Source organism: Cucumis sativus, chromosome 7 (genome assembly GCF_000004075.3).
Source record: "Cucumis sativus cultivar 9930 chromosome 7, Cucumber_9930_V3, whole genome shotgun sequence".
Classification (NCBI taxonomy): Eukaryota; Viridiplantae; Streptophyta; class Magnoliopsida; order Cucurbitales; family Cucurbitaceae; genus Cucumis; species Cucumis sativus.
In genome coordinates, this window is record NC_026661.2 from 3,530,377 (window position 1) to 3,545,420 (window position 15,044).

General features: G+C 35.3%; 3 protein-coding genes across 3 annotated transcripts; all 3 read left to right on the forward strand.

Moving 5' to 3' along the window:
* The first annotated feature begins 3,527 nt into the window (after positions 1-3,527).
* Positions 3,528-5,201, forward strand: LOC116404977 (uncharacterized mitochondrial protein AtMg00810-like). Its single transcript, XM_031888453.1, has 2 exons — positions 3,528-4,173; positions 4,278-5,201. Exons 1-2 carry the CDS (start codon positions 3,711-3,713, stop codon positions 5,045-5,047), a joined length of 1,233 nt encoding a protein of 410 aa, XP_031744313.1. The 5' UTR covers positions 3,528-3,710; the 3' UTR covers positions 5,048-5,201.
* A 936-nt stretch (positions 5,202-6,137) lies between these two features.
* Positions 6,138-10,210, forward strand: LOC101211883 (mitotic checkpoint serine/threonine-protein kinase BUB1). Its single transcript, XM_004136796.3, has 14 exons — positions 6,138-6,314; positions 6,412-6,559; positions 6,879-7,036; positions 7,183-7,273; positions 7,367-7,477; positions 7,584-7,671; positions 7,849-7,952; positions 8,073-8,144; positions 8,246-8,335; positions 8,423-8,580; positions 8,821-8,875; positions 9,063-9,197; positions 9,301-9,422; positions 9,729-10,210. Exons 1-14 carry the CDS (start codon positions 6,238-6,240, stop codon positions 9,916-9,918), a joined length of 1,599 nt encoding a protein of 532 aa, XP_004136844.1. The 5' UTR covers positions 6,138-6,237; the 3' UTR covers positions 9,919-10,210.
* Positions 10,211-11,318: 1,108 nt separating this feature from the next.
* LOC101212128 (ADP,ATP carrier protein 1, mitochondrial) lies at positions 11,319-14,614 on the forward strand. Its single transcript, XM_004136797.3, has 4 exons — positions 11,319-11,479; positions 12,827-13,312; positions 13,455-13,826; positions 14,015-14,614. Exons 2-4 carry the CDS (start codon positions 12,848-12,850, stop codon positions 14,312-14,314), a joined length of 1,137 nt encoding a protein of 378 aa, XP_004136845.1. The 5' UTR covers positions 11,319-11,479; positions 12,827-12,847; the 3' UTR covers positions 14,315-14,614.
* The last annotated feature ends 430 nt before the right edge of the window (positions 14,615-15,044 follow it).

Here is a 15,044-nt window from a genome sequence, read left to right on the forward strand (position 1 = left end):
AAAGAGAGAGAGCACACGAGCCAGATAGTGATAATGATGTTCATAACTTTATATGATCTGGAAAAAGTAATGTTGACATGATGCATTTTCTTGAATGTTCATTTGAATTCTTCTCCCCTTGTCATCAACCTGCGTACAGGCATTGTCCTTCATCTGTGTTCCACTCCCTTTTGTAACCGGAGCCACTGCCACCACCAATTATTGTTCCTTTCCTCTTCTTGTACTCATCATATTTTCCACCTTCCACCACACCCTCCTTCTTCACCTTCTCCATCACTCTCCCCCTCTGCTTTTGATGATGATGAATTGTTTCTATTAACAATAAAAGTAGTTAGACTGTTATTTTCTGTTGTATTAGTTGTATTAGTTAATCTGTTAGACAGTTATTAGTTGTATTAGTTAATCTGTTAGACAGTTATTAGTTGCTGCCAAGCATCTATAAATACCAAGCTTGGTTGATGTAAATATTTTTCATATACAGAAATAAAGGATTTTACTGCAGTCAGTAAGTTTTCTCCCAAATTCTGCTTCCTCTGTTATGGTATCAGAGCTATTTCTGCAAAGAAGAGTTGCAGAATAAAACCCGAACGTCCTTTACCCTCGTGCAGTCTACAGTAATGACGACACCTGAGAGTTCGACGTCCGACAGCTCCAACCACTCAGTTCCGATTACCTCTTCTGATCTTGACGCCCAACTAAATCCCTTCATGCTTCATCATTCCATCACTCCAACCACCAACCTTGTTTCTACACCATTGGCAGGATCGAACAACTACTCATCATGGAGTAGAGCAATGATGCTGGCCTTATCTGGAAAGAACAAAGTTGGGTTCATCACCGGCCTGATCAAGAAACCTTCAGAAGGTAATCTATTATCCGCTTGGAAATGCAACAATGATGTGATAGCTTCTTGGATTATCAACTCTATTTCAAAAGAGATAGCAGCAAGCCTCGTTTATAATGGAAACGTAAAGGAGATGTGGGATGAATTGAAAGAAAGGTATAAACAGTCCAATGGACCTCACATATACCAGTTACGAAAGGACCTAGTAACCACTACACAAGGAAGTTTATCAGTTGAAATATACTATGCAAAAATCACCACTATATGGCAGGAACTTGTGGAATATCGTCCAATGGATGAATGCACTTGTGAAGGATCAAAGAAAATGATCGATTTCTTGAATGCAGAATTCGTAATGACCTTTCTCATGGGATTAAATGAATCCTATTCGAAAATTAGAGCTCAAATTTTGTTGATTGATCCTTTACCTCCCATAAATAGAGTCTTTTCTCTAATCATCCAAGAAGAAAGACAAAGATCCATTGGATCTTCACCCTCCATTGAGAGCATCACATTGATGGCTAACTCTGAAAGAAGATTTTCTTCTGATAAATCCAAGAAGAAAGATACAAGACCTATATGCTCCAACTGTGGCTATAAAGGACACACTGCTGACAAATGCTACAAGTTACATGGCTACCCACCCGGACATAGACTTGCCAACAGCAATAATTCTGTCCATCAAAGACAGAACAACACAATCCAAGATGGAAATGACAAAGTGACAGAAGTTTCTAAGAGGAATCAATCTGCCTTTTTTGCTAGTCTCAACAGTGATCAATATACACAGCTTCTGGGCATGCTTCAAACTCATCTCAACACACCTCAAAATGGTGAGAATTTCAAAAATGAGACTACACACATAGCAGGTACTTGCCTCTCTAACTCACTCAATGATCCCTTAACATGGATCATTGACTCTGGTGCTTCCTCACATATTTGCCATGACAAGTTTATGTTTACAAATCTCTATAGCGCCCAGAATATGTTTGTTATTTTGCCCACTAAGACTCGTCTAAAGGTTGAGCATATAGGAGATGTTTTCATATCAAATGATCTAGTCCTGAAAGATGTACTTTATATTCCTGACTTCAAGTATAACCTGCTGTCAGTAAGTACTCTCCTCAAGGATGACAAATTTGCCATATCATTTGCTGATTCTAATTGTCTTATTCAGGACAAGTGGCTTTTGAAAACGATTGGGAAGGCTGAATTAACTAATGGGCTCTACCTACTCAGAATGAAAAATGAAAGAGTTAATTGCATTCAGCACACTGCACTAATGTGTAAAGTCTCGGCCTCTATGTGGCATAAACGGATGGGACATCCCTCTATCAGCAGAATAAAGGAGTTAGCTAAGATGATAGAAATTTCTGACTTTCCAAATTGTAAAGAAGTCTGCCATATTTGTCCCTTAGCTAAACAAAGACGTCTCTCTTTTCCTATATTGAATAATATTGCTGAAAATGTATTTGATCTTATACATTGTGACATATGGGGTCCTTTCAAAACCCCAACACATGCTGGTCATTCATATTTTGCCACCATTGTAGATGATAAATCTAGATACACTTGGGTATATCTTTTGAAACATAAGAGTGATATCCTACAAGTTATTCCTAGATTTTTCAAGTTAATTGAAACCCAATTTTCAAAAGTCATCAAGGTCTTTCGATCTGACAATGCTCCTGAGTTGAATTTCAGGGATCTTTTTGCCAAAACTGGAACAACTCATCAATTCTCGTGTGCTTACACTCCTCAACAAAATTCAGTAGTGGAAAGAAAACACCAACACCTTCTTAACGTAGCAAGAGCATTGATGTTCCAATCAAAGGTTCCTCTTATCTTTTGGGGAGAATGTGTTCTGAGTGCTGCATACTTGATCAACAGAACACCTATGGTATTACTATCAAATAACACTCCCTTTGCTGCTCTATTCAAGAAGAAAGCAGATTACAACATCATTAAGACCTTCAGGTGTCTTGCCTATGCCTCTACCCCCTCAGTAAACAGATCTAAGTTTGATCCTAAAGCACAACCTTGTGTTTTTATGGGGTTCCCACCAGGCATAAAAGGATACAGATTATATGACATAGCCAAGAGAAAGTTCTTTATATCTAGGGATGTCCTATTCTTTGAAGAACTATTTCCCTTTCATTCTATCAAAGAAAAGGACATTCCCATCTCCCATGACTTCCTTGAGCAATTCGTCATACCATGCCCTCTATTTGATTGCCTAGAAAAGGAAGATAGTATTGATGCAAGACCTACGACAGAGGATACCCCTGAAGACAGCCACGGTGTTGATGATCAAAATCCACATGTCAGTAACTCAGAAGAAACCAGTAACACTGACCAAGAACCAATTCCCATCATGACCAGAAAATCCTCCCGACCACACCACCCACCATCTTACCTAAAAGACTTCCATTGCAACCTCACCTCCCAAAATTCAACTCCCTTTCCCCTTAACCAATACCTCTCCTATAATGCCTATTCCCAACACCATAAGAACTATATGTTCAATGTTACCTCCATCTATGAACCCACATATTATCACCAAGCCGTGAAACATCAGACTTGGAGAAAAGCTATGACTGAGGAAATAGAAGCCATGGAAAGAACCAATACATGGACAATTGTATCCCTTCCAAAGGATCATCACACCGTTGGTAGCAAATGAGTGTACAAAGTAAAGTGCAAATCGGATGGTACCATTGATAGATACAAGGCAAGACTTGTAGCAAAGGGCTATAACCAACAAGAGGGAATTGATTTTTTGGATACCTTTTCACCAGTGGCGAAAATAAGCACTGTGAAGATATTCTTAGCTCTTGCCACATCCTATAATTGGTCCATTAGCCAAATGGACATAAATAATGCCTTCCTCAATGGAGACTTATTTGAAGAAGTGCACATGACCCTACCATTGGGTTATCAAACCTCTCAAGTACCAGACAAAGGAGAGAAATTGGCTTGTAAACTAAATAAGTCCATTTACGGTCTTAAACAAGCATCAAGGCAATGGTTCCTAAAATTTGCAGCAGCAATATCCTCACATGGTTTCATCCAATCCAAGGCTGATTACTCCTTATTTACTAAGGGGAATGGAAGCACCTTTGTAGCATTATTAGTATATGTTGATGACATATTACTAACAGGACCATCTCCTTCGAATATCAACTCAGTCAAAGATTCTTTGAAGGCACACTTCAAATTAAAGGACCTAGGACAAGCAAGATACTTCTTGGGTCTAGAATTATCAAGATCTGAACGAGGACTTATGCTCTCCCAAAGAAAATATTGTCTTCAAATCCTAGAAGATACTGGTTTTCTTGATTCTAAACCAGTTGTAGCACCTATGGATCCTAATCTGAACGAGGACTTATGCTCTCCCAAAGAAAATATTGTCTTCAAATCCTAGAAGATACTGGTTTTCTTGATTCTAAACCAGTTGTAGCACCTATGGATCCTAATCTGAAGCTATGTAAATCTGAAGGAGAACAACTAATTGAGGAAGACGCCACTTGCTATAGAAGATTAATTGGCAGACTGATATACTTACAAATATCCAGACCTGATATTTGCTTCTCTGTTCACCGCTTAAGCCAATTTCTGCACAAACCTACTAAACATCACCTAGATGCTGCTCATCACCTATTGAAGTACCTCAAAGGTTCCTCAGGACAAGGTGTTTTAATAAAACCTATTGATTCGTTTCACTTAAAAGCCTTCGTTGTTGCTGATTGGGGATCGTGCCTTGACACTAGAAGATCGGTCACAGGGTTCTGTATCTTCCTAGGGGATTCCATCATCTCCTGGAAATCTAAGAAACAACCAACCGTCTCAAGGTCCTCTGCAGAAGCTGAATATAGAGCCTTAGCATCAGTCACCAGTGAGCTAGTATGGATCACACAACTCCTTACTGATTTTAAAGTAAAGACCTTGATGCCAACCACTGTTTTCTGTGATAATCAAGCAGCCATTGCTATTGATTCGAATCCGACATTTCATGAACGGACAAAACACATAGAAATTGATTGTCATTTTGTTCGAGACAAAATAGTTGAAGGATTTCTAAAGGTTTTACCTATCAACACTAGCCTACAACTAGCTGATATGTTCACTAAAGCACTACCTTCATCTACCTTAAACAGATATATATCCAAGTTGGGAATGAAAGACATTCATCGTCCAACTTGAGGGGAGTATTAACAATAAAAGTAGTTAGACTGTTATTTTCTGTTGTATTAGTTGTATTAGTTAATCTGTTAGACAGTTATTAGTTGTTGCCAAGCATCTATAAATACCAAGCTTGGTTGATGTAAATATTTTTCATATACAGAAAATAAAGAAATTAACTGCAGTCAGTAAGTTTTCTCCCAAATCTTGCTTCCTCTGTTAGTTTCAATCTTACCAACATCAATAAAAGAACCCACATGGAGCTAGAGAAGAAAACATCCGAAAGGGCTATGAGAAAGTGAAAGAATTATTGAAGAAAAAAAGGGGGGAAGGAGGAGTTTTAAAGAGGGAAAAGAGAGAGAAGGATTAAAGCAGTGGTATGGTGATTTTTGATATCTCGTCAGGATCGTGTAATCAGTATCTTTATTTAACAATGGTCGTCTCTTCAAAATCCGACATTTCTTATACGGATGATTGATTATTTCTTTTTATATATATTATGTTTTCTCTTTTCTTCCTTTTGTCATTAAAATAAAACTTTTTATATTTTAATAAATAGAAAAAAATGGAAGTGTAAAAAGAACATGTATATATATATATTTATAAATATAGCAAAATCAATTAATTTCTTAAATGATAAAAGTATATTAATAGATCATATTTATATATGACTTCATGGACTTATCGATTGAACTTAAACAATTTTCTTAGAATGTTATTATACACTAACTAATAGACTTATATTTATACTTTTTTTTAAAAAATATTGTTAATTATTTATAAATTTAAATCAATTTAAATGAGATAGAATTCTTTTTTTCCATTTAAATACGATCAATAAAACCTATTTAAATAATAATTTAAAAAATAATTAAAATAGTGAGGTGTTTCCAAAACACTCAAATCTATTTTAAAAGGACATATTTTTTAAATTAATAGAATAAAGAGTAAATATATAAATAATAGGATAATTATAATAGTTAGGAATTTTAAAAATAATAATTAAGTGCATTTAAAAAAAATACAAATATGTTATATTCGAAACTATTTCTAAATAATAATTTTTCTTTTGTTTTCTTTTTCCTTTCTCTATTCCTAATTAATAAGTAATAAATTTGAATTGGAAAATGGCGCTCTCCTTGGAGCCAATGTACAGTGAGTTTACATCTTCCATTTCTCTTCGTCCTTAAACGAGCAGAAAGCTACCACCAATGGCGATTTTCTTTGCCGATTCTCAAATCTCCACCACCACAGCATCCCCTCAAGACCCTTTGTTGCCTTGGCTCTGGTATTCCTTGATTTCTGTTATGTGATAGAGCTTATTTACAGCCATTCTTACATTCAGTCTCAGGAAAATTGTTCGTGCTATTTGGTTCCATTTGTAGGTCCATCAAGGCTGCTCTTGAAAATTCAACTTCAGGCAATGTTTCTGGGTCAGAACTCGCCAAGCTTCTTTCCGATTGCATTGGAAATTTCCGCGGCAATGTCAAGTACAAAAACGATGTTCGATTTCTCAAGATTTGGTTTCTCTCTGTGCGTAATTATCTTTCTCTAACTGTTATATTTGTGGGTTTAACTTATCGTCTTTGTTTCATACATGCGGTTGATTTGATAACTTGTATGTGAGCATGTGCTATGTTTTTGATGAAGTATCTTTTGAAATTTGCTTATGCTACCTACTTCCCTACCCTTCTCTTTCCTTTTCCAATCATGCTCACTTTAGATGATTTGTATAATTTTGTTTTATGTGTAAATGCTTGGATCTCTTTGAAAAGTTAGGCATTTCCGACAATTGTTAATCCGGTTGTTGATTTTGAATAATGAATTAACATTATGTTGTTCGTGCAAATAGATTGGTATGAGGGAGGATTTTGAAACTGGGTTCAAGGAATTGTTGGAGCAGGAGATATGCATTAGCAATTCTTTACTTTATATTTGGTTGGCGGCGTTTCTCGAATCCAAGGGAAGGTTGAACGACGCTAACATAGTTTATGAGCTTGGGTTGATGAGGTATTCCTATCTCTCTCTCTCCTTGACTGCTGTTAAATACATGTAGATTACGCCTGAGAAAATTTTTGTTGATTAGGATTTTTTTTATTTGGTTGTGTTCTGTGTTGTTTAGTTCCTTATATTTTTAAGTGATAAACTGATAATAGGAACGCCGAGCCCCTTGAGTGGCTGAAAAAGGCAAAAAGATTGTTTATTGATAGGATATCTGAGTTGGTCAATACTCATTCAATGCAAGTGGTACGTGATCTTAAAGCATAAAACCATTGAAGTTCACATTCCTTCAATTGTATAATTTAAGAAATTTGAAACTGTTGGTTTGCATTTCTGTAGAATGATGTCAGTGAATCCACCAAATTTGCAGAAAGTTACATCAACCCTTGGTCTTCCTCCATTATGAGCGATTTATTAAACAAGATTAGTCCAAAGATTATGAAGTATGATGTAAGAAATTGCAGTTTTCTTCTGCCAAATGATGAAAACAAGCTGGTTATATTGTTCAAATATTACTCTCAAACTAAATTTAATATGAATTTAATGTTTGTTTCAGGGTTACCATTCAAGTACCAAAGCCTACTCTAAAAAGATGAATCTAAAGTCATTGCGCAATTCATCAAGAAATAAGACTATTGAGATTGGTAATTTTTTATGTCACATTATATTTAGATTTGTCACCTAAACGGATATAACTACCTTCAGTTTATCCTTCAAACGAACGAGCTTTCTTGAAATATCGTATGAGAAATGGAGGAAATAGTTCTCTTATGGCATGGATTCATATTTTATTATAATGATACCCTTACCAAAATTAACAGGTGGAAAGAAGTATGAGATTAAAGGCTGTGCCGGTACCGGCGGTTTTGCTCAAGTATATAAATCATATCTTGACAGCAACCCAGATGATGTAGTAGCACTGAAGGTAAAATTTCCTATTGATTGATATGCAATATGCATATGTCCTTTTTTTCTAGCATTCCTTGTATGTCATACCTGAATGCGATCTAGTTGGATATCATGATTCCCTTCGAATGCTTGCCAGATACAAACACCTCCTTTTCCTTGGGAGTTCTACATGTATCGTCAACTCGATCTACGTGTCGCTGCTAAGGAAGTATGTACTAGGCTACTAGCCCCTTATTTTCATCAAGCATTTATTACCTCTAAATGTTAGCAACTCGATTTATACTCCTACTCTCTCTCTCATAATGTCAGAGGTCAAGTTTTGGTTGTGCTCATGCCATGTATCTCTATTCTGACTACAGCATACTTATATGTGATTACTTGGCTCATGGAACATTGCAGGTTAGTATACAGATTCTGAACCTTCTATACTTTATGGCCTTTTAAAATATTCATTGCAAGTAACTATCTTGTTAAAACCTCGTGCAGGATGCCATAAATTCGTATGTAGTCCTTGGAAAGACAATGGAAGAAGTTTTATGCATCTATTACACCATAGAGATGCTCTACATGTTAGAAACTTTACACAGCATTGACATTATCCATGGGGATTTTAAACCGGACAATCTGCTTATTCGTTATGCGGGGTAAATATATTTTGGTTCTAGATATTTATTGATGACATCCATCTTTCTGAAAGTTGATTTCATTATATAGTTCCCAATTACAATACTCGTGAAAAAAAAAAAGAACCGTAATAAATGAAAAGATGAAACCTCTAGTTCTTATTACAACTTCAGCCTACCAACAATGATTAGCACCCGGCCGGAGAATGTACTCCAATTTAATAGTTCTTTACCAATTTATTTTATTTATCCGTTATGCAGTGAAAGCGTAACAGAAGATGGTTTTCAGGAACGTCATGGTCCTTGGCAAGATCAGGTATGTAGTATCATCCCCTTTTTTTGTTCCCAAGTCATTACATGTCTACTTGGAATGGCCTTTTAAGTGCTGAAAAAAAAGTGTTTCTGAATGAATTTTTTTTGCGTTTTAAGCACTTTTAAAGGCATTCCAAGCCGACCCTATTAACTGTTAGCAAACAAGATTATTTGTAGTTTTTATATTATAGGGGCTTTGCCTTGTTGATTGGGGAAGAGGTATAGATTTGCAACTCTTTCCTGAAAATGTAGAATTTAAAGGAGATTGCCGAACTTCCGGCTTTCGTTGTCCAGAAATGCTAGAGAATAGACCTTGGAAATATCAGGTCAGTTTCTTCTACATTGTGGTTGTTTATAACAGCTCTAAAGGAAACCCACTATAAAGAAGAAAACAGAAGCTCTACCAATTGCATTTTGTCGTTTGTACAGGTAGACATCTATGGCTTATGTGTAGTCGTCCACACGATGCTTCACGGTTCTTACATGGAAGTTGAGAAAAAGGCATCATCTGATGGTGACTTTGTTTATTTACCCAAATCATCCTTTAAGCGGTATTAGTCACGATTTTTTACTTTTTAGCTTCCATCAAGTAATCATTTGTTTTTTAAAATGTAAAGCGTATTTTCTCACAATTTCTTGCCATACTTTACATTTTTTTTTAAAACCAGAGTTTAATTTTTAGTCAAATTCCAAAAATAAAAATAATATTTTAAGAACTACTTTTAGTTTTCAAATTATGTCATGGTTTTGAAAACATTGGCTAAAAAATGTAGAAAACAAATGGAAGAAGTGTTTTATAGAGGGTAACTGCCCTCTTCACCTCCTCCCTCTGACTTGTTCTCTCTGTTCCTCTATAGGTATTGGAACATTGAATTATGGAAGAATCTGTTCACGAAGTTGCTTAATATCACACCAGGTCATTACAACAAAGAGTTGTTGCAGAGTTTAAGGAAATCTTTCCAGGATTACATGTGCTCCAATCCTCAACTTATAAGGAAGTTAAAGGAGTTACTTGTAAAACAAAGAGCTTCCTTGTGTACTTCTTAATCTAGAACCTCCTCTTGAATATATGTAAATTCCCAAAAAAATGTAGGTGGTAGAAGTCAACATTTGTACGTCATGGTTCGTGTCTGCCTCTAGCAAACTTAGTTCAGTTCATTGCTCTGATGATGAAATGTTTGTATTCATTTTTCTTGTCTGTATTATTAAAAACAAAAAAATTTGAATAGTTGTAATATAAGTGGTTTCTTTGAAACACAGTATCTTGTGGGGTTCATTGTTTATCCTTAAGGTAAGCTGTAATGTAGTAGGTCGCAGATACTCATTTAGATTACATATACACATATATATTGTTTCACTTTCTTTTCCCTAAATTTTTTTTTTTAGATATGAATTCTCTTGGAAGTTATAAAAATAGAGAATCGTTTCACATAGGTTAAATTGTTCACTAACAGTTCAAATTTGCTTTTTCTGAGTGAAACTTTGTGATTGCTTAAGCCCCACGATATTCTTATATTTTAAAATAATGCCTAAGAATTGCACGATTTAAGGGATATTTAGAAGTGATTTTAATGATTAAAATTGCTCATCATTTTCAAAATTATTTAATGCTTCATCAATTTTGTTTAATACTATAAAATCAAACATTTACTTAATTTTAAACTTTTAAGCATTTTAGAAATCATTTCAAATATGTGATTTTCTTTCAAATACTAATTAAAAATATATTAATGGATAGCAAATAGGACAATTAAGCCCCAGATATAGCATATTGTAAAAGAATATACAAATATAACAAATTTAGATCCAATTTTCAAAATTGATTGAAAATAGACTATTAACTCTAGAAGAAAATATCATAAATAAATAAACTACCTAATAAATTAGAAAATTGTTAGAAATGACAGAACTACTAAAAATATTAACAAACATACAAAATTTTATAATCTAAACTTCTATCTTTGCTATACACTTGTAAATATTTTAGTTCATTTTAGTCTAAAGATAGTTACAAATATAATAATTAAATATATAACAATATTTTAAAAAATTTACAAATATAACAAAATTCTAAATCTATCAATAATAAAAGTCTATAACTGATAGACCACGTTTTAAATACAGATCTATTATCGATGAATTTTATTATATTTGTAATTTTTAAAAAATGTTCTTGCATGGTTATTATTTCTAAAATTTGCGTAGATTATAATTACCATTTAGGAATACTTCCATGATAAAATTTGGGCTTTTGGGCGTCCATGTTGTGGGCCAGTTAGCCAAATGAAGCCCAATGAAAATCGGGATTAAATTTGGGCTTTGACTTTAGGCCCAGTATCTGACCGACGGTGTGGCCTCTCGGCCTCTTCCAGCACCGGCGTCATTCAGTTACAGTCGTTAATCGTTTGAAAGAGAGAGTGGCATAGTTGTCATTTATATGTACATGGAAGGGGGAATTTGTCATCTGTGGTTCAAACCCTAGTCTTTGCGAGCTCTTTCACTCTGACTATATACCGAAGTTTCATTTCTGCATGAAATTGCATTTCGCGGGGCACCCACTTGGTGATCTCACCATTTCTGTCTCTTTCACACTCACCGGCCTTTACAGGTCGGACTTTTTTTCTTCTTTGATTTCATGCATTTTTTCCACTCTGTTTCTCTACTCACTGAGAATATTCAAGTTTGTTGGAAAGAATTTTAGTTCGTTTTTGCTTCTTACCTCATTATGTGGCGATCTACGTTGTTTTTAATGGAAATCATAGTGTAATTCTACTATTATGATTGTGTTCATCATGTTCTGGCTCTGTAGCTACGGAGAATTTGTTAGAGGTATAAGGTATTTTGTTTGTTGTTGGAGATCATTGTTATTACTAGCTTCAGGAAGATCTCTGAAAAGTCAACTTTTTTTCTTTATTTTCTTAGTCTTGTAGAGAGATTGAGAATAGGTTGTGTCTTTTACACTCAGCCGATTATATGCTGTATATTCCTTGTAATAATATTCTGTGCTATTGGTATGGTTAATGCAAAGTGGGAATCTCAAGGTCGAAACCTTAATGGTGTGGTTATAGTTATCTTATTTTAAATATAAAGGGAAAGATATCCTAAATTTTTTTTAGATTCTCAAACACGAGTTTGTACCAAAAAATGGTATACTGAAAGAACCCACAGATACTGAAGAGTGGGGCTTTTCCTTTTATCTGGTACAACGGTGATCATTTGGGTGTTCGCTTAATTTACTGCTGCCTTTTCATCTAGTATCCGGAGCTCTTATTTTGGTTTTGTCTATGGTAGGTGGGCCAAATGTTATATTTGGATGTTTACTAAATTCTTTCTTTAGAGGAGAAAGACTATTTGTCTCAGGGTGGAGAATTTGGAAGCTATAACTGTGATAAGTATGGTTAGGTTCTGTTTCTATCCTTGGATTTCGACATATTTTAAATCATACGTGGTATTGGCTCACCACATGCTGGTATGGGTTGGAGAAGCCTTACATTTTAAAATTTCTATGATTTGGTTTCCTTTAGGAGATCAGTACATATTTATGTTTTTTTTTCTGACTGTAAGGAGCAAATTACTTTAGAATCCGTAATTTATAAATAAAATTTTGGCTGCTTCTACTCAAGTCCCTTGCGCACGATGTATGAGTAGAATTTAAGGATTTAACGAACTAATCTTGTTTTTAAGAGATGTTTATAGATGAGGGAAAAAATTCTTGGTAGTTGCACATACAGCAATGATTTCAGTTGAAAGGACCATGCCAGAGTAGCCTACTTTATACTATATTGATAAAGAATGTAATTAATGCCTATTTTTGCCAAGCTCTTGTTATACTTGGATACCACATTCTCAGCAAAATTATTTAGTTATGCTTTCTATGCTCAAAACTTGGTTTTATCTTGCAATTGTTCTTATTAAAAAGAAAACTTAGCCATGTTTATCTTGCACCTATGTATAGGTCCCCATCTGAGTCTCTACGATGGAAGATTCCTCACACCAATCATCGGTGTTTCAGAAGATATGTGGCCATTCTTACCTCACTTCTAGACTTTCCCCTAACCTTCACTCCACACGGTTGACCGGTGTATTTGCTAATGGGGTTTTGGAGAATCCCTTGAAGACAGCTTATCATGGGACTGGCTTGGCTGGAGTTTCACCCACTTCTCCTTTTCTTGTACAAGCTCCTTCTGAGAAAGGTGCAGCTGGATTTGCTGTGGATTTTCTTATGGGAGGAGTATCTGCTGCTGTTTCTAAAACAGCTGCTGCTCCAATTGAGCGTGTCAAATTGCTGATCCAAAATCAGGACGAGATGCTCAAAACTGGTAGGCTATCTGAGCCATACAAAGGAATCACCGACTGCTTTGCCCGAACAATTAAAGATGAAGGAGTCATAGCTCTATGGAGGGGAAACACTGCAAATGTTATCAGATACTTCCCCACACAAGTCTGTTTTCTTTTGATAAGAAAATTTTAATTTTTCTAAATAATTAATTATCACTATTCTTTGTTATCTGCTTGTTTTTTGGCTCCCGTTATTTACCATTACAATAATGATGTTAAATATATAAAAATTGCTGGTGCACTAGGCTTTGAATTTTGCCTTCAAGGATTACTTCAAGAGGCTGTTCAACTTCAAGAAAGACAGAGATGGTTACTGGAAATGGTTTGCTGGGAATTTGGCCTCTGGTGGTGCTGCTGGTGCTTCATCTCTTTTATTTGTTTATTCCCTCGATTATGCTAGAACTCGTCTGGCCAATGATGCCAAGGCTGCAAAAAAGGGTGGTGAGAGGCAGTTTAATGGTCTTGTTGACGTCTACAAGAAAACCCTTAAATCTGATGGCATTGCTGGGCTGTATCGTGGATTTAACATCTCTTGTGTTGGAATTATTGTGTACCGTGGTCTTTACTTTGGAATGTATGATTCAATGAAGCCCGTGGTTTTGGTTGGCGATTTGCAGGTCAGTAGTTTTATTTGTTTGGTACAATTTCTTTCGCGATCTTTAGATAAATAAATCATACTTAAAATACAGTTGTATACTGCCTGATTTAAAGATGGATCAAATTTTTATTCTCAAGAGACCTGGTTGGATGAGCGGCAAAAAGATGGGAAGTCATATTAACTAGTGTTTTTGTTCTATATTGGCAGGATAGTTTCCTTGCTAGTTTCTTGCTTGGTTGGTGTATCACGATAGGAGCTGGTTTGGCTTCTTACCCAATCGATACTGTCCGCAGAAGAATGATGATGACCTCAGGCGAAGCAGTCAAATATAATAGCTCATTGGATGCATTCAAACAGATCGTTAAGAATGAGGGAACCAAATCTCTCTTCAAGGGTGCTGGGGCAAACATTCTGCGTGCTGTTGCCGGTGCTGGTGTGTTGGCTGGGTATGACAAACTTCAGCTCCTCGTTCTTGGCAAGAAATATGGTTCCGGTGGTGGTGGTTAAAAGAGCTTCTAAGACGTGCAAGGGATGAGTGAAGATTGCGAAGTTTCTCATAAGTTATCTCTGAGTGTTTGTTGTTTGTGCTTGAGCTTTAAGATGTAATTCTTGGTCATTAGAGAATTCTTAACATAGTGATTGCCTTTTGCTAACTTCTGCCGTTTGAAGAAATGTTTGTATTTTGCTGTACATATCGTAAGGACACACGGGCAACTCTGTTCTTAGCAGAATGTAGGTCTCGGATACTGCTTTTTGTGTAACTTCTTTTATAATATCATTCAAGTTTGCTTTCAATGAGGTGCCAAACCTGAAACCAAACCATTGAAGACCTTCACTTTTAATAATGAAGCATTTTGCAGTTAACCCCATTCTTAATAACGAATATGGTTCTCTCATGCATTTTAATAATGATTCTATGAGGATTATGGTTACTGATTCCCTTTTGAATTTCTTATTTTAAAATGTATATTCTCTCAACTATGACACACAAGGTGGGACATCAATTTTTTTCTTTTAAATTCATTTGGTTTAGAAGAAACCATATTTAGTCAACTAACTTGATACTTAAGAAACACTAATATTTTCCTTTCTGATATGAATTGGTTTTGCACTAACACATAGCAAAGACTTGTAAATACCAAACAATTTCATTCCAAATATTCATTTGGATCAAACAAGTGAAATCCTTGAACATAATTATCCCTTAAGTTTTAAGAAACCTCATTTAAAGAATAAA

Bases quoted from the DNA above. Each gene is read 5' to 3' on its own strand.
- LOC116404977 (XM_031888453.1), top strand. From the start codon at position 3,711: ATGGACATAAATAATGCCTTCCTCAATGGAGACTTATTTGAAGAAGTG. The intron at 4,174-4,277 runs GTTTTCTTGATT...TAGAAGATACTG, and splicing joins TCAAATCCTAGAAGATACTG to GTTTTCTTGATTCTAAACCA.
- LOC101211883 (XM_004136796.3), top strand. From the start codon at position 6,238: ATGGCGATTTTCTTTGCCGATTCTCAAATCTCCACCACCACAGCATCC. The intron at 6,315-6,411 runs GTATTCCTTGAT...TTCCATTTGTAG, and splicing joins CCTTTGTTGCCTTGGCTCTG to GTCCATCAAGGCTGCTCTTG. The intron at 7,672-7,848 runs GTAATTTTTTAT...CAAAATTAACAG, and splicing joins AAATAAGACTATTGAGATTG to GTGGAAAGAAGTATGAGATT.
- LOC101212128 (XM_004136797.3), top strand. From the start codon at position 12,848: ATGGAAGATTCCTCACACCAATCATCGGTGTTTCAGAAGATATGTGGC. The intron at 13,313-13,454 runs GTCTGTTTTCTT...CTGGTGCACTAG, and splicing joins TCAGATACTTCCCCACACAA to GCTTTGAATTTTGCCTTCAA. The intron at 13,827-14,014 runs GTCAGTAGTTTT...CTATATTGGCAG, and splicing joins TTTTGGTTGGCGATTTGCAG to GATAGTTTCCTTGCTAGTTT.